The 23,239-nt window shown below is 46.1% G+C and overlaps 1 protein-coding gene across 1 annotated transcript in view; it reads left to right on the top strand.

The window, feature by feature from the left end:
• The window catches only part of tyw1 (tRNA-yW synthesizing protein 1 homolog (S. cerevisiae)), a 62,102-nt gene that overhangs the window by 24,157 nt on the left and 14,706 nt on the right, over nt 1-23,239 (top strand). The window contains 7 exon segments of the mRNA XM_065024064.1: nt 6,880-6,929; nt 6,931-6,998; nt 8,153-8,196; nt 8,199-8,253; nt 18,163-18,187; nt 18,882-18,955; nt 21,397-21,399. Coding sequence (XP_064880136.1) covers nt 6,880-6,929; nt 6,931-6,998; nt 8,153-8,196; nt 8,199-8,253; nt 18,163-18,187; nt 18,882-18,955; nt 21,397-21,399 — 319 coding nt within the window.

The following is a 23,239-nucleotide window of genomic DNA, read 5'->3' as shown; positions in this document are numbered from 1 at the left end:
CCTTCACCACAGGAAAACCCTTACAATGTAGCCGTGGGAGATTAATACAGTGTGAAAGGGGGATGACTGCAGCTGGAGTGGGTGGCTATAAGCTGTACAGCAGCACAGGTTTGGAGGTCATATCTCTCTGTGGCTGGCCTGGTGTTCACATGAGCTTTTCCAAATAGATGGGTACAGTTAATCAGATCCACTGAGAGGGAGAGGAGCAAAGCCTACCTCCCGTCTACCTCCCCCTCGCTCCTTCTCTCTCTGTGCAGACAGACATAAAAGGCAGTTGAGGCGTTTGAAGTGTAGGTTTTTACCTAATGAACACCGGAAGGGAAAGGGCCCTCAGATTAGACTCAACACTAACTCCCACTAGGCCTTGTTCTCTTCTCTGTGCTGCATCCAGCACCAGCCAGTCTTCAGCAGAATTGTAATATATCTGAGTTGGAACAACAGCCCCAGCTCCCGACACCTCCGAATTTGCCCCACGTGGGTCGACAAACAAATAATAAACAGTAGTTAGCCTGTGCTCAGGGGGATTGTGGGTAAGAACATGTTTTTTTTTTTTGTGTGTGTGTGTGTGTGTGTGTGTGTGTGTGTGTGTGTGTGTGTGTGTGTGTGTGTGTGTGTGTGTGTGTGTGTGTGTGTGTGTGTGTGTGTGTGTGTGTGTGTGTGTGTGTTTCTGACTGTGTGCGTGGTACAATGGATTTCCTGTGGGTGTAAAGGAAGCGTCCTGGATCGATAGCCAGCCCCCCCCGTGTTTGGGTAAATGGTAAATGCATCTTAATCCCCCATCGTGCATCATATCGTTGGGCCTTTGCTAGCATTGCAATAGACTGAGTTACATTTTATTTACTTTATTTTACAGCATAGCTCAATTACACCAGGCTTTAACCTATCCAATAACAGGAGGACACCAGTCCTGAGAACAGTGAGATCAATAATTACTCACTTTTGAAGAACATAAATCTGACACAAGATGGCTGACTTTTGTTTCCAAGGTGGGCAAGGCTATAGTTAGCTACACAGTAACCAAAGCACATCGGGTGTCCTACTAGGATGAAAGATGACCTGTCAATGCAGCCATTATGAGCACTCAACATTTCAACACCTGAAATGTCATGCGTTTTTTTTCTCTCTCATGGCGTCTATATCATGCTGTTTTACCTCACACACAGGACTGAAATAGAACTTCTCATAAATGCTGTGTCTTTTGAAATGCATACATGGGAAGGCCCCCCTTGAATTCCTATGAAGAACCCTTGATATAAAAGCACTGGCATGTATCACGATGATTTAAAAGAGACAAATAAAAGTATTATGTTTGATGGGGCTGACTTCAGAGAATGGCTGTCAGAGCTTGAAACGCTGTAAATGAGTAGTCCAATCCACAGCTGGTATAGACAACCCTTCATCATCATGTATACTTATATCACACTTAGCCTCAACACCTTTTGAAGTTATGTTGCAAATTTTAATGTGTGGGCTTTGCTCTTGGGAAATCACACATCATACTTTTTTGAATGCTATTGGCAAATGGTCTAGTGCCTTCTCACGTGTTATGCAATCAGTATTACTATGTTGTTACCTTGAAACATTACAAAAGTTGCAATCTATCTACACATTTTGTTGTTAGGACAATTTGTTTTTAATTGTTTTTCTACAGAACTCAGTCAAATGGAATCTCACACAGTGTCAATATACATCTCCCTCCCTTCTCTCCCCCCCCCCCCCCCCCCCCCCACACACACATCCACATACATTCATTCTCACAGAGGGATACGCAAAGAAAAACTCGAAGGAAAAAAATCCATCCAAAACAAACTGACATTCACAAATAGAAACAACTCAAAAACAAGACACCCACTATACAGCATGTTCTCTAAGGGTGTTTTCAGACTTGGTCCCTTTCAGACAGTTTTTGTGACACTAAGCTCCGCAGTTGGCTTGTCATTATTCCCACACCACACACTAGACTACTGCAACACCGTTTCCACTGCCTTAACCCTTTCACATCGGAGAGAGAAGTTGATGATGTGCCTGTTCACGGAAAAAAATGTGTGCTGCTTTTGGATATTGATTAGCGGTTGTCAAGGATGCACAGAAATGCCAAAATATGTGTGGAGTTTTGTACTGACATGAGGTCCAGATTATTTGTTTGCATTATGTTGATCAATAGGTTAAGAGAGCTTCATAAACTGTTTATTCGATTGTGGGGTTTAAATAGTGTGAGAAGACAACATATTTGGTGAGAATCACAACATATGTACAAAATCTGATCTAGCTCTTAAAGGGGCAGTAGCCTATACAATTTTCAATTAGGCCTACATGATTTATTCTGCAGTTATTCTACTGGTATTTAATATGTTACCAATAATATTTACATGTTAATATTATCTTTGCATTACAATGATTATGTCTCATCTTTAAAGAAAATGCAATCTATTAGCTTCCAAAGTATAAGTCGGTATATCTACAGTAGCTGTCTGATAGCACATTCTGATGGAATGGCTTGTGCTGTACTTTTACCCAGAGTGCATTGAGTGAATGTTGGAAAAATATCTTAGTAACTTTCTTAACATAGCAATGTGAATGCAAAGAGGACTTGGACCTCAAAAAAGGTGAAGTGAACTGGCAAATGAGCTGAGTCCTCATTCAAAGGCAAGGGCAGTGTGAATACAAAAAGAACGGAGTATTTTTCTTCTTTTTTTTTTTTTTACCCCAGAGGACTGAGATTGGTTATATTAAAGAGGACTATATGTGAAAACACCCTAAGATTCCACATTTGATCAAATATGTCCAGTTTATGTTTGATGTTATAATATATAGAGTCTAATGGGATGTATACTGTAGTTCAGTCCTCCAGTTAGTTATTGCGGGTGGATATGAGGCTTTCCAATTGAATGCTATACATTTTTTTGTAGCAATTAGACCTAGATTACAAAACGTTCTCTGATATTGATCACTAATATTTACATTTCTCAACAGACATGATCGTGGTGATGGATGGCTATAAATTCCTAGACACACACATACTCATTCAAGGGTTTTTCTTTATTTTTACTATTTTCTACATTGTAGAATAATAGTGAAGACATCAAAACTATAAAATAACACATATGGAATCATATAGTAACCAAAAAAGTGTTAAACAAATAAAAATATATTTTATATTTGAGATTGGCCACCCTTTGCCTTAATGACAACTTTGTACACTCATGGCATTCTCTCATCCAGCTTCATAAGGTAGTCACCTACATGGAACTCAAAAGAGTTTTACCTGGAACCAAAAAAGGGTTCTACCTGGAACCAAAAAGGGTTCTCTTATGGGAACAGTCGAAGAACCCTTTTTTCTGAGTGTACAACGTTTCGCAAAATGACTGCATACTCTGAGGATGATGTACATTACCAGTCAAAAGGTTGGATACACCTACTCATTCAAGGGGTTTTCTTATTTTTTTAAAACTATTTTCTACTTTGTAGAATAATAGTGTAGAATAATAGTGAAGACATCAAAACTATGAAATAACACATTTGGAATCATGTAGGAACCAAAAATGTGTTAAACAAATCAATATGTTTTACATTTGAGATGCTTCGAAGTAGCCACCCTTTTACTTGATGGCAGCTTTGCACACTCTTGACATTCTCTTAACCAGCTTCATGAGGTAGTCACCTGGAATGCATTTCAATTAACAGGTGTGCCTTGTTAAAAGTTAATTTGTGGAATTCCTTCCCTTCTTAATGTGTTTGATCAGTTGTGACAAGGCAGGGTGGGTATACAGAAGATAGCCCTATTTGGTAAAAAAAAAAAAAATATTGTGTCAAGAACAGCTCAAATAAGCAAAGAGAAACAACAGTCCGTCATTATTTTAAGACATGAAGGTCAGTCAATATGGAACATTTGAAGATTTTTGAAAGTTTCTTCAAGTGCAGTCACAAAAACCATCAAGCTTTATGATGAAACTGGCTCTCATGAGGATCGCAACAGGAAAGGAAGACCCAGAGTTACCTCTGCTGCAGAGGATACGTTCATTAGAGTTACAAGCCTAAGAAATTGCAGCCCAAATAAATGGTTCACAGAGTTCAAGTAACAGACACATCTCAACATCAACTGTTCAGAGGAGACTGTGTGAATCAGGCCTTCATGGTCGAATTGCTGCAAAGAAACCATTACTAAAGGACACCAATAAGAAGACACTTGCTTGGGCCAAGAAACACGCACAATTGACATTAGATCGGTGAAAATCTGTCCTTTTGGTCTGATGAGTTCAAATTTGAGATTGTTGGTAACAACCGCCATGATTTGTGAGACGCAGAGTATGTGAACAGATGATCTCTGTATGTGTGGTTCCCACCGTGAAGCTTGGAGGAGGAAGAGGTGTGATGGCGTGGGTGTGCTTTGCTGGTGACGCTGTCTGTTATTTATTTAGAATTCAAGGCACACTTAACCAGCATGGCTACCCCAGTATTCTGCAGCAATACGCCATCCCATCTGGTTTGCGCTTACTGGGACTATCATTTGTTTTTCAACAGGACAATGACCCAAAACACCTCTCCAGCCTGTCAACGGGCTATTTGACTAAGAAAGAGAATGATGGATTGCTGCATCAGATGACCTGGCCTCCACAATCCACCGACCTCAACCCAATTGAGATGGTTTGGGATGAGTTGCACTGCAGAGTGAAGGAAAAGCAACCAACAAGTGCTCAGCAAATGTGGGAACTCCTTCAAGACTGTTGGAAAATCATCCCTCATGAAGCTGGTTGAGAGAATGCCAAGAGTGTACAAAGCTGTCATCAAGGCAAAGGGGAGCTACTTTGAAGAATCTAAAATATATTTTGATTTTCTTAACACTTTTGGTTTCTACATGATTCCATATGTATTATTTCATAGTTTTGATGTCTTCACTATTATTCTACAATGTAGAAAATAGTCTAAATAAAGAAAAACCCTTGAATGAGTAGGTGTGTTCAAACTTTTGACTGGTACTGTACATTTTCCCAAAATGGTGTCAGTTTCTCACAGGATCACAGCATATGTAATACGCTTCCTTTGTGATTTGTTTTTCTCCAACAGAGATTTACTCATTCATAATGAATTATGCTCGTGTAGACAGGTTATGATGGAATGCCTTCCAGAACGGAGACGAGAACTGAGGGCCCCAGTCAGAGACCATGTCCACCGGGAGTCCATGTACCCGGAAGACGTGCTGCACCATGAGCTGGGCAGTCTCCTTGGCAGAGGCTAGTTTGGGGAGAGGAATGAAGTGGGCCGCTTTGGAAAACCGATCCACCACAGTCAGGATGGCGGTGTTTCCATGAGATGGTGGAAGTGGGACCAGGGACGGTGAGGGACAGGCAGAGGTTGGAGGAGACCAGCCGAAGCTTGTCAAGGAGTCTTGTTTTGTGCACACACCGTGCAAGCGGCGATGAATGCTGAGATGTCAGGGACCATGGTGGGCCACCAAAAGCGTTGTCGCACAAAAGCCAGGATCCGGCGGGAGCCCAGTTGGCAGGCCAGTCTGAAGGAGTGGGCCTACTCCAGGAGCATGGAGAGGACCGCGTCAGGCACAAACATCCGGTTATCTGTACCCCCCCGGGGTTCGTCTGGGAACGCTATGCCTCCCGGACCTGTTTCCCTATACCCCAGCTGAGTGCCGTGGCCAGGCACGAGGTGGGAAGGATGGTCTTGGACTCCGGGGTAATAGCCGTGGGGCTATAACGGCGAGGCAGTGCATCCGGCGTGACATTCTTGGATCCTGGACGATATGAGAGGGAGAAGTTGAACCGTGTGAACAGCAGGGCCCATCTAGCTTGCCTGGAGTTGAGGCGTTTGGCGGTGTGGAGATACTCTATATTTTTGTGGTTGGTCCATACGATGTGGAGAGGCCATACGATGTGGCCTCTCCACCCGAGAAGATAAAGAGGCCACAGCCCCTCAGCTGGGTTACTGAGGGGCTGTGGGGTTAGCACCGTGGTAGCCTGCCTCCCAGCCAACGTTTGGATCCCCTCCATAAGGCCACGAAGCAGTTCCTCGTGCCTCACGATGGTGGCTCCTTGGGAGGAGATGGCGTCGCGCATCTGGCCCGGGTCTGCTGGGTCAGTCATGGCCAGTTCGTACAATCAGGTTTGAAGGTAAGACCCAGATGCAGACTGTGTCGAAGTAACAATGTTTATTACAGCAACAGGGCAGGCAAATGACAGGTCAAGGCAGGCAGGGGCCGATAACCAGAGTAGTGGGGGAAAGGTACAGGATGCCAGGGAGGCTCAGGGTCAAGTCAGGCAGAGCTCGGGAATCCAGAGGTGGGGCAAAGGTACAGGATGGCAGGCAGGCTCAGGGTCAGGTCAGGCAGAGCTCGGGAATCCAGAGGTGGGGCAAAGGTACAGGATGGCAGGCAGGCTCAGGGTCAGGTCAGACAGAGCTCGGGAATCCAGAGGTGGGGCAAAGTTACTGGATGGCAGGCAGGCTCAGGGTCAGGGGCAGGCAAGCTCAGAGACAAGACAGGCAAGGGTCAAAATCAGGAGGGCGAAAAAAAGAGACTGGGGAAAAGCAGGAGCTGACACAAAAAACACTTGTTGACTTGACAAACTGGTAACAGACAAACAGAACACAGGTATAAATACACAGTGGATAATGGGGAAGATGGGCGACACCTGGAGGGGGGTGGAGACAATAACAACAACAGGTGAAACAGATCAGGGTGTGACAGGACCATTTTATATATTTTCTCTTCTACAGGATACAAAGTCATAGGAAGTCACTCAGGAGACAAGCGTTGTCATTGGACCAAGGTAAAGTGGATAAGATTATTTCTTTCTTATATGAGTAATCTAACATTCATAAGCATGTACCTTCGAATAACTAATTAACAGGTATTATTCTTTCCACCAGTCCATGCTAAGAGGAAGAGGAGGTTGTTACAAGCACTCCTTTTATGGCGTCGAGGCCCACAGGTGTATGGAGTCCTCCCTTAGCCTCGTCTGTGCCAACAAGTGTGACTTCTGCTGGAGGTGGGTGCAGCTGAACTATCATTGTCAATGTGATTGATTTAGAGGTTTTGGAATAATTCATGCACCAGTTTATTGCAATAATTACATTATTCTCATATGCCCAGTGCAGTTGTATTCTCATCTTAACCAAATAACCAGTGCTGCATTTCACAATATGGCTAAGCACACCTAGACCCTTTTTGTTCATTGCTGAAAGTCCGGAAGAGCATATGACCCATGACCTTACCCTCCTATCATTTTAAAATGAACCATATTACAATATTGTCATAGGCAGACTGAATACAGAACTTAGTAAAGAACCCCAGATATTCGTATCCCTCTTCACCCCGTCATTGACTGATGGCCATGCTATCGCTTAGCTAACCAAAAGCTAACGAGGCAGCTAATGATTAATGTGTGGGTGATTAATGATCGTGCTAATTAAAGGGACAGAGGTTAGAAGCTGAATTACGTGACGTGACATTGGATGTGGCTGGAGGGGGCAGATATTTCTCCTCAAGTTACCTTCAAAATAGCCTGGTCCCTGATCTGTGTGTGCTGTCGGAAGACAACTCCTAATGTAAGACTACACAAATAGATCTGGAACCAGGCTAACCTTTGAAAATATGAAGATAATAAAACTCCTTTGTGAAAATGTCTCTGCCAGTTCAAGCCTCTGGCGAATGAAGTGCTGTCAGTAGTGATAGTTCCGTCTGAGTTGAGGTCCCTATCTGGGACAATTGGCAACAGCAGAACCTTGTCAAACACATAGGTATTGTCTTACTGTCCTTCAGCAGCAGGGGGCACCAGAACTGATGGGTAGACTGAATGTTCTCTAGTCTAGTGAACTGTGAGGTGGAATACAAAGCTCCTGATGTGTGTGGATTTCCTCACATTATAGTTTTTCATATTTACTGTCACCTGTTGCATTTGTGCCTACTGTACTTTTATTTAACTCGTGTCTAAAAATAATTTGTGTAAACTTCTGTTAGCTTGTGCCCTTTAGGTGATCTGAGAGGGACTAAAATGGTCATGGCAGGCCGATGTAAGAGGTCACCAGACCAGTCTGGTTACTTAGCCTGGCCCACTGGGGACAGACAGGCCTGGTCTGGGGCAGTGTGTGTGTGTGAACAGACAGAGCTGTCCTTTCTGATCTTGTCTATCTGTCCCGACAGACACCACACTAACCCGGTGGGCACAGAGTGGCGCTGGAAGATGGACCTGCTGAGAAGATACTACTGGAGGCTGTGGAGAACCACCAGAACATGTTCCGACAGTTGAGCTGAGTAACACACACATACACACTAAAAAAGATGATCCGACAGTAGACAGGTAACCTTAATAACACTTTGGCTTTGTTTACGCTTATAACAGAAAACAAAATTGCAACCAATTCTGGAATAGGTTGGCCTAACAGCTCATCACAATACCTAATCTAGATTCAAGAGACTATACTTCACCATCAAGTTGAGAGTCACGACACATGCTTCAATGAAGCAGAGCTGTATGAGTGCTAGAACTGTGTCACAGACCTGGTCAGGCTAACAGACAGACAGACGCTGGGCCTGGGGGATATTTGGCTGACACTTCGGTCCCCACAGTGCAGTGTCATCATAGTTGTTGCGTCCCAAATGGCACCCTATTTCATACACAGTGCCCTGGTCAAAAGTAGTGCACTATAAAGAAATAGGGTACAATTTGGGACACAAAAAGTGCAGTGAGGCTCTGGGCTGATTCAGTCATCAGCACCCTGTCTGTCCAGCCGCTGTCACACCTCTCCTCACCGAGCCCAGAGTGTGACGCACTTGTCACTGGGCCTGTCTCTGACCTGTCTATGCTTTGTAAAGCAACAGCTCAGTTGGCCATGACAGTTCCAGCAGTTAGTAAAGAGAAAAACATGGCATCTATCTTAGTTTGTAATCAATGGGTGATGTGCACACTCGGCTTGACTGCAACAGCAGCTTCTACCCCCAAGTTATAAGACTCCTGAACAGCTAATCAATGGCAACCCGGACTATTTGCATGCCCCCTCCCTTCCTCTTCTACTCTGCTGCTACTCTGTTATTACCTATGCATAGTCACTTTAATAACGCTACCTACATGTACATATTATACCTCAATTACCAATCAAATCAAATCAAATCGAAATTTATTTGTCACATACACATGGTTAGCAGATGTTAATGCGAGTGTAGCGAAATGCTTGTGCTTCTAGTTCCGACAATGCAGTAATAACCAACAAGTAATCTAACTAACAATTCCAAAACTACTGTCTTATACACAGTGTAAGGGGATAAAGAATATGTACATAAGGATATATGAATGAGTGATGGTACAGAGCAGCATAGGCAAGATACAGTAGATGGTATCGAGTACAGTATATACATATGAGATGAGTATGTAAACAAAGTGGCATAGTTAAAGTGGCTAGTGATACATAAGGATGCAGTCGATGATATAGAGTACAGTATATACGTATGCATATGAGATGAATAATGTAGGGTAAGTAACATTATATAAGGTAGCATTGTTTAAAGTGGCTAGTGATATATTTACATCATTTCCCATCAATTCCCATTATTAAAGTGGCTGGAGTTGAGTCAGTGTCAGTGTCAGTGTGTTGGCAGCAGCCACTCAATGTTAGTGGTGGCTGTTTAACAGTCTGATGGCCTTGAGATAGAAGCTGTTTTTCAGTCTTTCGGTCCCAGCTTTGATGCACCTGTACTGACCTCGCCTTCTGGATGATAGCGGGGTGAACAGGCAGTGGCTCGGGTGGTTGATGTCCTTGATGATTTTTATGGCCTTCCTGTAACATTGGGTTGTGTAGGTGTCCTGGAGGGCAGGTGCCCCCGGTGATGCGTTGTGCAGACCTCACTACCCTCTGGAGAGCCTTACGGTTGAGGGCGGAGCAGTTGCCATACCAGGCGGTGATACAGCCCGCCAGGATGCTCTCGATTGTGCATCTGTAGAAGTTTGTGAGTGCTTTTGGTGACAAGCCAAATTTCTTCAGCCTCCTGAGGTTGAAGAGGCGCTGCTGCGCCTTCTTCACGATTCTGTCTGTGTGAGTGGACCAATTCAGTTTGTCTGTGATGTGTATGCCGAGGAACTTAAAAGTTGCTGCTACCCTCTCCACTACTGTTCCATCGATGTGGATGGGGGGGTGTTCCCTCTGCTGTTTCCTGAAGTCCACAATCATCTCCTTAGTTTTGTTGACGTTGAGTGTAAGGTTATTTTCCTGACACCACACTCCGAGGGCCCTCACCTCCTCCCTGTAGGCCGTCTCGTCGTTGTTGGTAATCAAGCCTACCACTGTTGTGTCGTCCGCAAACTTGATGATTGAGTTGGAGGCGTGCGTGGCCACGCAGTCGTGGGTGAACAGAGAGTACAGGAGAGGGCTCAGAACGCACCCTTGTGGGGCCCTAGTGTTGAGGATCAGCGGGGAGGAGATGTTGTTGCCTACCCTCACCACCTGGGGGCGGCCCGTCAGGAAGTCCAGTACCCAGTTGCACAGGGCGGGGTCGAGACCCAGGGTCTCGAGCTTGATGACAAGCTTGGAGAGTACCATGGTGTTGAATGCCGAGCTGTAGTCGATGAACAGCATTCTCACATAGGTATTCCTCTTGTCCAGATGGGTTAGGGCAGTGTGCAGTGTGGTTGAGATTGCATCGTCTGTGGACCTATTTGGGCGGTAAGCAAATTGGAGTGGGTCTAGGGTGGAGGTGATATGGTCCTTGACTAGTCTCTCAAAGCACTTCATGATGACGGAAGTGAGTGCTACGGGGCGGTAGTCGTTTAGCTCAGTTACCTTAGCTTTCTTGGGAACAGGAACAATGGTGGCCCTCTTGAAGCATGTGGGAACAGCAGACTGGTATAGGGATTGATTGAATATGTCCGTAAACACACCGGCCAGCTGGTCTGCGCATGCTCTGAGGGCGCGGCTGGGGATGCCGTCTGGGCCTGCAGCCTTGCGAGGGTTAACACGTTTAAATGTCTTACTCACCTCGGCTGCAGTGAAGGAGAGACCGCATGTTTTCGTTGCAGGCCGTGTCAGTGACACTGTATTGTCCTCAAAGCGAGCAAAAAAGTTATTTAGTCTGCCTGGGAGCAAGACATCCTGGTCCGTGACTGGGCTGGGTTTCTTCTTGTAGTCCGTGATTGACTGTAGACCCTGCCACATTGCCTCTTGTGTCTGAGCCATTGAATTGAGATTCTACTTTGTCTCTGTACTGACGCTTAGCTTGTTTGATAGCCTTGCGGAGGGAATAGCTGCACTGTTTGTATTCGGTCATGTTACCAGACACCTTGCCCTGATTATGTTATGCAGGTGAGTGAGGACCCAAAAGCGGTTTAACAGAAACAGAGTCTTTTAATGTCCAAACACAGGGAAGACATAAATCCTCTTCAGATGTATCGGTTGACAAAATAGACAACCCGCAGAGAGGGCGACAAATAAATCATAAAGTCCTCTGATCTTTACAGGAGAGTCCCCTTCTAGCAGCAGAGGAGAATAGCAGGGTTAGCGGCAACAGACTGCTGGGGTCTCCGGGTAGGCGCGGGTTGTAGAGGACAGAGGTACCTGATCACACGTAGCATCTGATGAAGAGGCAGATTACGACAGGACGGGACAAGGGTGAAGCAAACGAGAATCTGACAAAGACAGAAGCAGAAACAGAGAGAGAAATAGAGACCTAATCAGAGGGAAAAAAAGGGAACAGGTGGGAGAGAGTAAACGAGGTAGTTAGAGGAGATGAGGAACAGCTGGGGGAAGGAAAGGGAGAGAAGGTAACCTAATACGACCAGCAGGGGGAAACGAAGTGAAGAGAAAGAACAGGAACAAGACATAACATGACAATACATGACAGTACCCCCCCACTCACCGAGCGCCTCCTGGCGCACTCGAGGAGGAAACCTGGCGGCAACGGAGGAAATCATCGATCAGCGAACGGTCCAGCACGTCCCGAGATGGAACCCAACTCCTTTCCTCAGGACCGTACCCCTCCCAATCCACTAGGTACTGATGACCACGGCCCCGAGGACGCATGTCCAAAATCTTTTCGTAACCCTGCGTAAGATGCGACCAATAGTCTGATTGGCCCGTTCTGCTTGACCGTTAGACTGGGGGTGAAAACCGGAAGAGAGACTGACGGAAGCCCCAATCAAACGGCAAAACTCCCTCCAAAATTGAGACGTGAATTGCGGACCCCTGTCCGAAACGGCGTCTGACGGAAGGCCATGAATTCTGAAAACATTCTCAATGATAATTTGTGCCGTCTCTTTAGCAGAAGGAAGCTTAGCGAGGGGAATAAAATGAGCCGCCTTAGAGAACCTATCGACAACCGTTAGAATAACAGTCTTCCCCGCTGACGAAGGCAGTCCGGTAATAAAGTCTAAGGCGATGTGAGACCACGGTCGAGAGGGAATGGAAAGCGGTCTGAGACGGCCGGCAGGAGGGGAGTTACCGGACTTAGTCTGCGCGCAGTCCGAACAAGCAGCCACGAAACGACGCGTGTCACGCTCCTGAGTGGGCCACCAAAAACGCTGGCGAATAGAAGCAAGCGTACCCTGAACGCCGGGGTGGCCGGCTAACTTGGCAGAGTGAGCCCACTGAAGAACGGCCAGACGAGTAGGAACGGGAACGAAAAGAAGGTTCCTAGGACAAGCGCGCGGCGACGGAGTGTGAGTGAGTGCTTGCTTTACCTGCCTCTCAATTCCCCAGACAGTCAACCCGACAACACGCCCCTCAGGAGAATCCCCTCGGGGTCGGTGGAGGCTACTGAAGAACTGAAGAGACGGGATAAAGCATCAGGCTTGGTGTTCTTAGAGCCCGGACGATAAGAAATAACGAACTCGAAACGAGCGAAAAACAGCGCCCAACGAGCCTGACGCGCATTAAGTCGTTTGGCAGAACGGATGTACTCAAGGTTCCTATGGTCAGTCCAAACGACAAAAGGAACGGTCGCCCCCTCCAACCACTGTCGCCATTCGCCTAGGGCTAAGCGGATGGCGAGCAGTTCACGGTTTCCCACATCATAGTTACGTTCCGACGGCGACAGGCGATGAGAAAAATACGCGCAAGGGTGGACCTTGTCGTCAGAATGGGAGCGCTGGGAAAGAATGGCTCCCACGCCCACCTCTGACGCGTCAACCTCGACAATGAACTGTCTAGAGACGTCAGGTGTAACAAGGATAGGTGCGGATGTAAAACGCTTCTTGAGGAGATCAAAAGCTCCCTGGGCAGAAACGGACCACTTAAAGCACGTCTTGACAGAAGTAAGGGCTGTGAGAGGAGCTGCCACCTGACCGAAATTACGGATGAAACGACGATAGAAATTCGCGAAGCCGAGAAAGCGCTGCAGCTCGACACGTGACTTAGGGACGGGCCAATCGCTGACAGCTTGGACCTTAGCGGGATCCATCTTAATGCCTTCAGCGGAAATAACAGAACCGAGAAATGTGACGGAGGAGGCATGAAAAGAGCACTTCTCAGCCTTCACATAAAGACAATTCTCTAAAAGGCGCTGGAGGACACGTCGAACGTGCTGAACCTGAATCTGGAGTGACGGTGAAAAAAATCAGGATATCGTCAAGGTAAACGAAAACAAAGATGTTCAGCATGTCTCTCAGTACATCATTCACTAATGCCTGAAAGACAGCTGGAGCGTTAGCGAGGCCGAACGGCAGAACCCGGTATTCAAAGTGCCCTAACGGAGTGTTAAACGCCGTTTTCCACTCGTCCCCCTCCCTGATGCGCACGAGATGGTAAGCGTTACGAAGGTCCAACTTAGTGAAAACCTGGCTCCCTGCAGGATCTCGAAGGCTGAAGACATAAGGGAAGCGGATAACGATTCTTAACCGTTATGTCATTCAGCCTCGATAATCCACGCAGGGGCGCAGGGTCCCGTCCTTTTTCTTAACAAAAAAAAAAACCCCGCTCCGGCGGGAGAGGAGGAAGGGACTACGGTACCGGCGTCGAGAGCTACAGACAAATAATCTTCGAGAGCCTTACGTTTGGGAGCCGACAGAGAGTATAGTCTACCCCGCGGGGAGTGGTTCCCGGAAGGAGATCAATACTACAATCATACGACCGGTGCGGAGGAAGGGAGGTGGCCCTGGACCGACTGAACACCGTGCGCAGATCGTGATATTCCTCCGGCACCCCTGTCAAATCACCAGGCTCCTCCTGTGAAGAAGAGACAGAGGAAACAGGAGGGATAGCAGACATTAAACACTTCACATGACAAGAGACGTTCCAGGAGAGGATAGAATTACTAGACCAATTAATAGAAGGATTATGGCACACTAGCCAGGGATGGCCCAAAACAACAGGTGTAAAAGGTGAACGAAAAATTTAAAAAGAAATGGTTTCGCTATGATTACCAGAGACAGTGAGGGTTAAAGGTAGCGTTTCACGCTGAATCGTGGGGAGAGGACTACCATCCAAGGCGAACAAGGCCGTGGGCTCCCCTAACTGTCTGAGAGGAATGTCATGTTCCCGAGCCCAGGCTTCGTCCATAAAACAGCCCTCCGCCCCAGAGTCTATCAAGGCACTGCAGGAAGCTGCCGAACCGGTCCAGCGTAGATGGACCGACAAGGTAGTACAGGATCTTGAAGGAGAGACCTGAGTAGTAGCGCTCACCAGTAGCCCTCCGCTTACTGATGAGCTCTGGCTTTTACTGGACATGAAATGACAAAATGACCAGCGGAACCGCAATAGAGACAGAGGCGGTTGGTGATTCTCCGTTCCCTCTCCTTAGTCGAGATGCGAATACCCCCAGCTGCATAGGCTCAGCACCTGAGCCAGTGGAGGAAGATGGTAGTGATGCGGAGAGGGGGCAACGGATAACGCGAGCTCCCTTCCACGAGCTCGGTGACGAAGATCAACCCGTCGTTCTATGCGAATAGCGAGTTCAATCAAGGAATCCACGCTGGAAGGAACCTCCCGGGAGAGAATCTCATCCTTTACCTCCGCGGAGACCCTCCAGAAAACGAGCGAGCAAAGCCGGCTCGTTCCAGTCACTGGAGGCAGCAAGAGTGCGAAACTCTATAGAGTAATCAGTTATGGATCGATTACCTTGACATAGGGAAGACAGGGCCCTGGAAGCTTCTTCCCCAAAAACAGAACGATCAAAAACCCGTATCATCTCCCCCTTAAAGTTCTGATACTGGTTAGTACACTCAGCCCTCGCCTCCCAGATTGCCGTGCCCCACTCACGAGCCCGTCCAGTAAGGAGAGATATGACGTAGGCGATACGAGCTGTGCCCCTGGAGTACGTGTTGGGCTGGAGAGAAAACACAATATCACACTGGGTGAGGAACGAGCGGCATTCAGTGGGCTCCCCAGAGTAACACGGCGGGTTATTAATTCTGGGCTCCGGAGACTCGGAAGCCCTGGAAGTAGCCGGTGGATCGAGGCGGAGATGGTGAATAAGTTTCGAGAGGTCGGAGACTTGGGCGGCCAGGGTCTCAACGGCATGTCGAGCAGCAGACAATTCCTGCTCGTGTCTGCCTAGCATCGCTCCCTGGATCTCGACGGCTGAGTGGAGAGGATCCGAAGTCGCTGGGTCCATTCTTGGTCAGATTCTTCTGTTATGCAGGTGAGTGAGGACCCAAAAGCGGTTTAACAGAAACAGAGTCTTTTAATGTCCAAACACAGGGAAGACATAAATCCTCTTCAGATGTATCGGTTGACAAAATAGACAACCCGCAGAGAGGGCGACAAAAAAATCATAAAGTCCTCTGATCTTTACAGGAGAGTCCCCTTCTAGCAGCAGAGGAGAATAGCAGGGTTAGCGGCAACAGACTGCTGGTCTCTCCGGGTAGGCGCGGGTTGTAGAGGACAGAGGTACCTGATCACACGTAGCATCTGATGAAGAGGCAGATTACGACAGGACGGGACAAGGGTGAAGCAAACGAGAATCTGACAAAGACAGAAGCAGAAACAGAGAGAGAAATAGAGACCTAATCAGAGGGAAAAAAGGGAACAGGTGGGAGAGAGTAAACGAGGTAGTTAGAGGAGATGAGGAACAGCTGGGGGAAGGAAAGGGAGAGAAGGTAACCTAATACGACCAGCAGGGGGAAACGAAGTGAAGAGAAAGAACAGGAACAAGACATAACATGACAATACATGACAGATTAAAAGCAGTGGTTCGCGCTTATGTGATTATAATCGAAGAGAATTCTCTTGGTAGATAATGCGGTCTACATTTGATTGTGAGGAATTCTAAATCAGGTGAACAGAAGGATTTAAGTTCCTGTATGTTTCTTTCATCACACCATGTCTCGTTAGCCATAAGGCATACGCCCCCGCCCCTCTTCTTACCAGAAAGATGTTTGTTTCTGTCGGCGCGATGCATGGAGAAACCCGTTGGCTGCACCGCCTCGGATAGCGTCTCTCCAGTGAGCCATGTTTCCGTGAAGCAAAGAACGTTACAGTCTCTGATGTCCCTCTGGAATGCTACCCATGCTCGGATTTCATCAACCTTGTTGTCAAGAGACTGGACATTGGCAAGAAGAATGCTAGGGAGTGGTGCACGGTGTGCCCGTCTCCGGAGTCTGCCCAGAAGACCGCCTCGTTTCCCTCTTTTTCAGAGTCGTTTTTTTGGGTCGCTGCATGGGATCCATTCCGTTGTCTTGTTTGAAAGGCAGAACACAGGATCTGCGTCGCGAAAAACATATTCTTGGTCGTACTGATGGTGAGTTGACGCTGATCTTATATTCAGTAGTTCTTCTCGACTGTATGTAATGAAACCTAAGATGACCTGGGGTACTAATGTAAGAAATAACACGTAAAAAAACAAAAAACTGCATAGTTTCCTAGGAACGCGAAGCGAGGCGGCCATCTCTGTCGGCGCCGGAAATGCAATACACCGGTGCCTCCGCACATTGACTCTGTACTGGTACCCCCTGTATATAGCCCGTCTATTGATATTTACTGCTGCTCTTAAATGATTTGTTCTTATCTCTTACTTTAAAAAAAAAGTGTGCTATAGGTATTTTCTTGAAACTGCATTGTTGGTTAAGGGCTTGTAAAGTAGGCATTTTACTGTTGTACTTTGCGCATGTGACAAATCATTTGATTTGAGAAAGCATCCTCTCACTATATTATTCAGTGGTTTATTAGATGGCCTTTGACTATAGCAGTTGATGATTTATTCTAGGATAACCCAAACGTGTCACACATGACCCATCACAAAACAATATAAATGCCTCCCCATTGGGATCAACGGAGCTCTCTCTCCCTGCCCTCTGTCGACTGCACTGATTCAGTCAGTTTAGCCAGGAATGACTCAAGTGTCCCTGTTTCTCTCTTCGTCAAGTGCCAATTCCATCCAGTCAAAGGAACATGTCATTGCAATTTGTTTCTCATACTCAGTCCTTTGATGGACATCTGGATTGGAGTAGTTAGCGACATGTCTACTGGGACTGAAATGAACCCAACCGAGTTGCATTGCTGATTAGTGAGCTTGTGGTTGAACCAGGGGGTTGCTGTTGGCAGGTGTGTGTGTGTGTGTGTGACTCCTCTCAAGTTCATGATTTGCTCAGTGCTGCTTGTCACGTTCATCAGTGGTGGTGATCTGTTTTCATTTGACCACCTAGTTTAATTGAGTTATGTTGGCACAGAATAAAGCCATTTGGAGTCCGTTTTGGTTTTTGATGTTTTTTTCAATTAAACGTTCAGGGTTAATGATTGACATTAGGTCAAGTCAATCTTAGGGGCTCTCTGAGGACTTCTGATGGAAATGTAATCCGGATAGTCGGATCTGATCACTAAACCCCTTGGGATAATGGTCTTGGAGTATAAACATGTCTATTGTAGAGAGCTTTAGAGGACAATGTTAATGATGTGGATGTATTCCTGCAAGACACTAATACTCAGATTCATAACCATTTCCCTTCCTCCGTCCCGCTATCCATCGTTCTCGTTAGAATAGATACTTTTAATGGAGCACCATGTCAGCATTGATACAGTACTGTATGAACAATCCACTTTAGAGGGAATGAGTGCCCTTCCAGAGGACAGCCAGCGACCCATGTGGGAGTGTAATGTGATTCCACATCACATAATATAAATAAAATAGACACATAATGAGGCCTGAGGGACCTGTGGGGGGTATGTGTGTGTGTTTGTGTGTGTGTGTCAGCCTGGGCTGGTGATATGACTGAATTAAAGTGTGATTTCTCCAAGGGCCCTGTATGAGGGCCGGGGGAATGTACAATTATCTTTTTCAGTTTGATGTCTCTGTGTGAAGCTGTTCTGTGATGTGATTTACCCTTCAAATGTATCAGAGGCAGCAGCCATTTACCTGGCTTCATCAATGGAAATAATTATATGGATTTGTTGTCGCTTGCTGCCATTATTCAGGTTAATGTTGTTTCATACTGCATTGATCCACAGCATATAACTTTTTGGGGGGTCATGCAATTAGTGCATGAAATCAATCTTTTGAAAACTTTACTGTTTACTTTTCGAATCAATTTTGGTTCATTTTTTGGGCTTGTGTGAGAGTGCTTGGCATGTGCATCTGTATGTGTGCGCATCGGTGTGTTTGTGTGTGCATGCAAGGAGAAATATACTGAGTGAGTGTGGCGTGTGTTGATTCTAGGCAAGGTGAGCAACGTCTAGGCACTGCCAGGAGATCCATAGTGATCAGTGGTAGCTGAAGAGACTGAGACCTCCCAGTGGGAAGAGGAGAGGGACTTGGCCTGGCTCCAATGTACTCTCTCTCTCTCTTTCATTTTTGTATATCTCTCTCCCTGACTGTTCTCTGATTCTCCCACACCATTTTCTTCCCACCAGTCCATTCCTTTTAAAGGGGAATGGGAACACAACCCTAAATAACCCCTTTCTTGCTTTTATTATTCATAATAAGACATTGAGGGGGAGTGAACAAGTGTACATCACAGGCAGAGGAGGTTTGTGCAGTCATTAGGCTCTCCAGCTTCATGGTCCCCAAGGCACAGTTCCCCCAGGAGATCAGGTGGGGGTGCCACTGAAGGTGTTGGAGGTGAAGAGAAGTTGTATTGGCCCAACCCTAAGGGAGAGGAGAGATGGCTTCTCCAGCTTTGTCTCTTTCTTTCTTTGGGTCTCCCTTTCAGTCCTAATGCCATTTGGCCTGACAAAAACATAATCCGTTTCTTTCTTTTCTTACTGTAACCGTTCCTTTCTCTAGGGTGTGTTCGGGCGGCGCTCTTTCGCTCTGACCGTCACCTCTTCTCTCTTTTGAAGTCTATACAAACACAGAAGCACATTGAGGCTTCTGACTAAGGCAGGGCCGAGCCAGGTCACAGAAGAGCCTTAATCTTGAACAGAATTGCAAATCACAGTTTCAACTGTCTGTTACCAGCATGGTGCTTTGGGTAAAAAAAATATCTTCACCTTGCATGTCTTTGAGTACACACAGTCATTATACACTGAGTGTACAAAACATTAAGAACACCAGCTCTTTTCATGACCTAGACTGACCAGGTGAAAGCTATGATCCCTTATTGATGTCACATGTTAAATCTACTTCAAAGTGAAGATGAAGGGGATGAACAGGTTAAAGAAGGATTTTTAAGCCTGGAGTCAATTGAGACTTGGATTGTGTATGTGAGCCATTGAGAGGGTGAATGGGAAAGACAAAATATGTAAGTAACTTTGAACGGGTATGGTAGTAGGTGCCAGGCGCACCAGTTTGTGTCAAGAAATGCAATGATGCTGGGGTTTTCAGGATCAACAGTTTCCCTTGTGTATCAACAATTGTCCACCACCCAAAGGACATCCAGCCAACTTGACACAACTGTGGAACGCTTTGGAGTCAACATGGGCCAGCATCCCTGAGGAATGCTTTCAACACCTTGCAGATTCCTTGCCCAGACAAATTGGTGCTGTTCTGCAGTGTACAGTGAATTCGGAAAGTATTCAGACCCCTTGACTTTTTCACATTTGGTTATGTTACATTATTCTAAAATGGATTAAAAAAAAAAAAAAAAAAAATCTCATCAATCTACACAAAATACCCCATAATGACAAAGCAAAAGCAGGGTTTTAAGAAATGTTTGCAAATGCATAAAAATGGAATAAAATAAATATCACATTTACATAAGTATTCAGACCTTTTACTCAGTACTTTGTTGAAGCACCTTTGGCGGAGATTACAGCCTCGAGTCTTCTTGGGTATGACACTACAAGATTGGCACACCTGTATTTGGGGAGTTTCTCCCATTCTTCTCTGTAGATCCTCTCAAGCTCTGTCAGGTTGGATGGGGAGTGTCACTGCACAGATATTTTCTGTTCTAGGCTATCCGGGTTCAAGTCCGGGCTCTGGCTAGGCCACTCAAGGACATTCAGAGACTTGTCCCAAAGCCACTCCTGCGTTGTCTTGGCTGTGTGCTTAGGGTCGTTGTCCCATTGGAAGGTGAACTGTCTTCCCAGTCTGAGGTCCTGAGCACTCTGGAGCAAGTTTTCATCAAGGAGCTTTCTGTACATTGCTCCGTTCATCTTTCCCTTGATCCTGACTAGTCTCCCAGTCCCTGTCGTTGATAAGCTTCCCCACAGCTTGATGCTGCCATCACCATGCTTTACCATAGGGATGGTGCCATGTTTCCTGCAGACTTGACGTTTGGCATTCAGGCCAAAGAGTTCAATCTTGGTTTCATCAGACCAGAGAATCTTGTTTCTCATGGTCTGAGAGTCCTTTAGGTGCTTTTTGGCAAACTCCAAGCGGGCTGTCATGTCCCTTTTACTGAGCACTGGCTTCCCTCTCGCCTCTCTACCATAAAGGCCTGATTGGAGGAGTGCTGCAGAGATTATTGTCCTTCTGGAAGGTTCTCCTATCTCCACAGAGGAGCTCTGTCAGAGAGACCATTGTGTTATTTGTCATCTCCCTGACCAAGGCCCTTCTCCCCCGATTGCTCAGTTTGGCAGGGTGGCCAGCTGTAGGAAGAGTCTTGGTGGATCCAAACTTCTTCCATTTAAGAATGATGGAGGCCACTGTGTTCTTGGGGACCTTGAATGTTGCAGAAATGTTTTGTTACCATTCCCCAGATCTGTGCCTCGACACCATTGTGTCTCGGAGCTCTACGGACAATTCTTTCGATCCCATGGCTTGGTTTTTTCTCTGCCATACACTGTCAACGGTGGGACCTTAAATAGACAGGTGTGTGCCTTTATAAATCATGTCCAATCAATTGAATTGACCACAGGTGGACTTCAAGTTGTAGAAACATCTCAAGGATGATCAATGGAAACAGGATGCACCGGAGCTAAATTTAGCGTCTTATTGCAAAGGGTCTGAATACTTACGTAAATAAGGTATCTGTTTTTTATTTGTTAAACAACTCTAAAAAACAGTTTTCACTTTGTCATATGGGCTATTGTGTGTAGATTGATGAGGAACATGTTTTTTTAATCCATTTTAGAATAAGGCTGTAACGTAAGAAAGTCAAGGGGTCTGAATACTTTCCGAATGCACTGTATAAGCCTCTTGGCTTTGTGTGTGTGTGTGTGTGTGTGTGTGTGTGTGTACACACACACAGTCCCCCTTATCGGCAGGAAGGGGCATTGAGGAGCACAATAAGAGAAGCAGGTTAAGTGTCTGAGTCTGGGGAACAAGAGAACACAACAGCAGTCCCCCTTATCGGCAGGAAGGGGCATTGAGGAGCACAATAAGAGAAGCAGGTTAAGTGTCTGAGTCTGGGGAACAAGAGAACACAACAGCAGTCCCCCTTATCGGCAGGAAGGGGCATTGAGGAGCACAATAAGAGAAGCAGGTTAAGTGTCTGAGTCTGGGGAACAAGAGAACACAACAGCAGTCCCCCTTATCGGCAGGAAGGGGCATTGAGGAGCACAATAAGAGAAGCAGGTTAAGTGTCTGAGTCTGGGGAACAAGAGAACAGAACAGCACACTGTCAGTTCAGAATGTCTCTCTCTCCCCTGTAGAAGACACTGTTTTTCTCTGCTAAGCATTCTGAGGACAGAACAGAACACTTTGGCAACACACAATTAAATCCTCTTTGGAACTGACTGCTGAATAGATTAGAGAAGTCTTGGAGAGGCGCTGACTGCTCTGCTTGCCTGTGTCTCTGATTCAACAACCTCCCAATTTTCCTACAACGTCCCCATAACTTTTCTACAACGATCCCCCCAATGTTTGTACAACATTTCTCTTCCGTTCTTATGAGAAAGCTGAAATGGCATTTGATTGAACATGTTAAGAGCAGACTTCACAGCATTGTAAGTGCATTTTTATTTGCTACGGCTACCCACAGTGCTGTAACACTCTGCTCACGTTTGTGTTATGTTAATGTTGTCATCTAAGGTGACATTGACACACAGGCACAGAGGCTCAAGACTAAGGGCATTTTATTTTGATGGCATTGGGATTTTTGTAACTTCTTACCTATACAATACTAAGGTCCCCAGTTGCCAAGTTATTGCCAAAGCATTGACCTCAAGTCACGTATCAGTTTTAGAGGTAAACATTGACACTCATGCCCACATATTTACCTTTGTGGTCCCTGATTTCAAAGCAACCTCTGACCTTTGAACCACATCCAAACAGATTATTCCTCCCAGGCAGATGCCCAACCAGACAGCTTGTTCCTTCCAGGTCATCCTATCGTGTCAATAGTTGTGGCCCTGCCTTGTCTGTCAGAGATCTGACTTACAGTATAGTCCCTGCTCCCTGGTCTGTCAGAGTAGGTGATGGCACCACACGACAATACCCACAGCCACGGACAAGCTGTCTGAATTTATCGAGCCAGATGCCCAGACATGACTTTGATTAGAAAACATAAGTGTTCACTTAGGGAAGGGGAGGTTGTGTGTGTGTGTGTGTGTGTGTGTGTGTGTGTGTGTGTGTGTGTGTGTGTGTGTGTGTGTGAAATCCTGTGAAATCCTTCCAACAGTTGCTTATTTGGCTAATTGAACTCTGCCATTGCCTGTGTCCTTGCCACTCTGGGTAATTACTATGGTTGTACTGTGGGATATTTATTGGAGTGAAAAGTGTTGTTTGTGTGGTTACAACCTCTACCAAATCTCTTTGACATTGTCTGTTTCCTTTGTTTCTCATGTAGCTACATCCTCCTCCTGCTGCTGTACTGGCAGTTTACAGCCAATTGCAATCAAGCCTCCCCTCTCAAAAAAGACCTGAATACTAGTAACGATGGTGCGCTCTCTCCTTTTTTATATCCTTATACTCACTCACTCACTCACTCACTCCTGAAATGGCAGAGATATCTGTGTACAGCAAAGTGTTTTCAATCACTGCTGAAAGAACTAC

The sequence above is a fragment of the Oncorhynchus nerka genome, linkage group LG11 (genome assembly GCF_034236695.1).
Source record: "Oncorhynchus nerka isolate Pitt River linkage group LG11, Oner_Uvic_2.0, whole genome shotgun sequence".
NCBI classification, from domain to species: Eukaryota; Metazoa; Chordata; class Actinopteri; order Salmoniformes; family Salmonidae; genus Oncorhynchus; species Oncorhynchus nerka.
The sequence above is the reverse complement of the archived record's forward strand: the minus strand, read 5'-3'. Positions and strand labels throughout refer to the sequence as shown.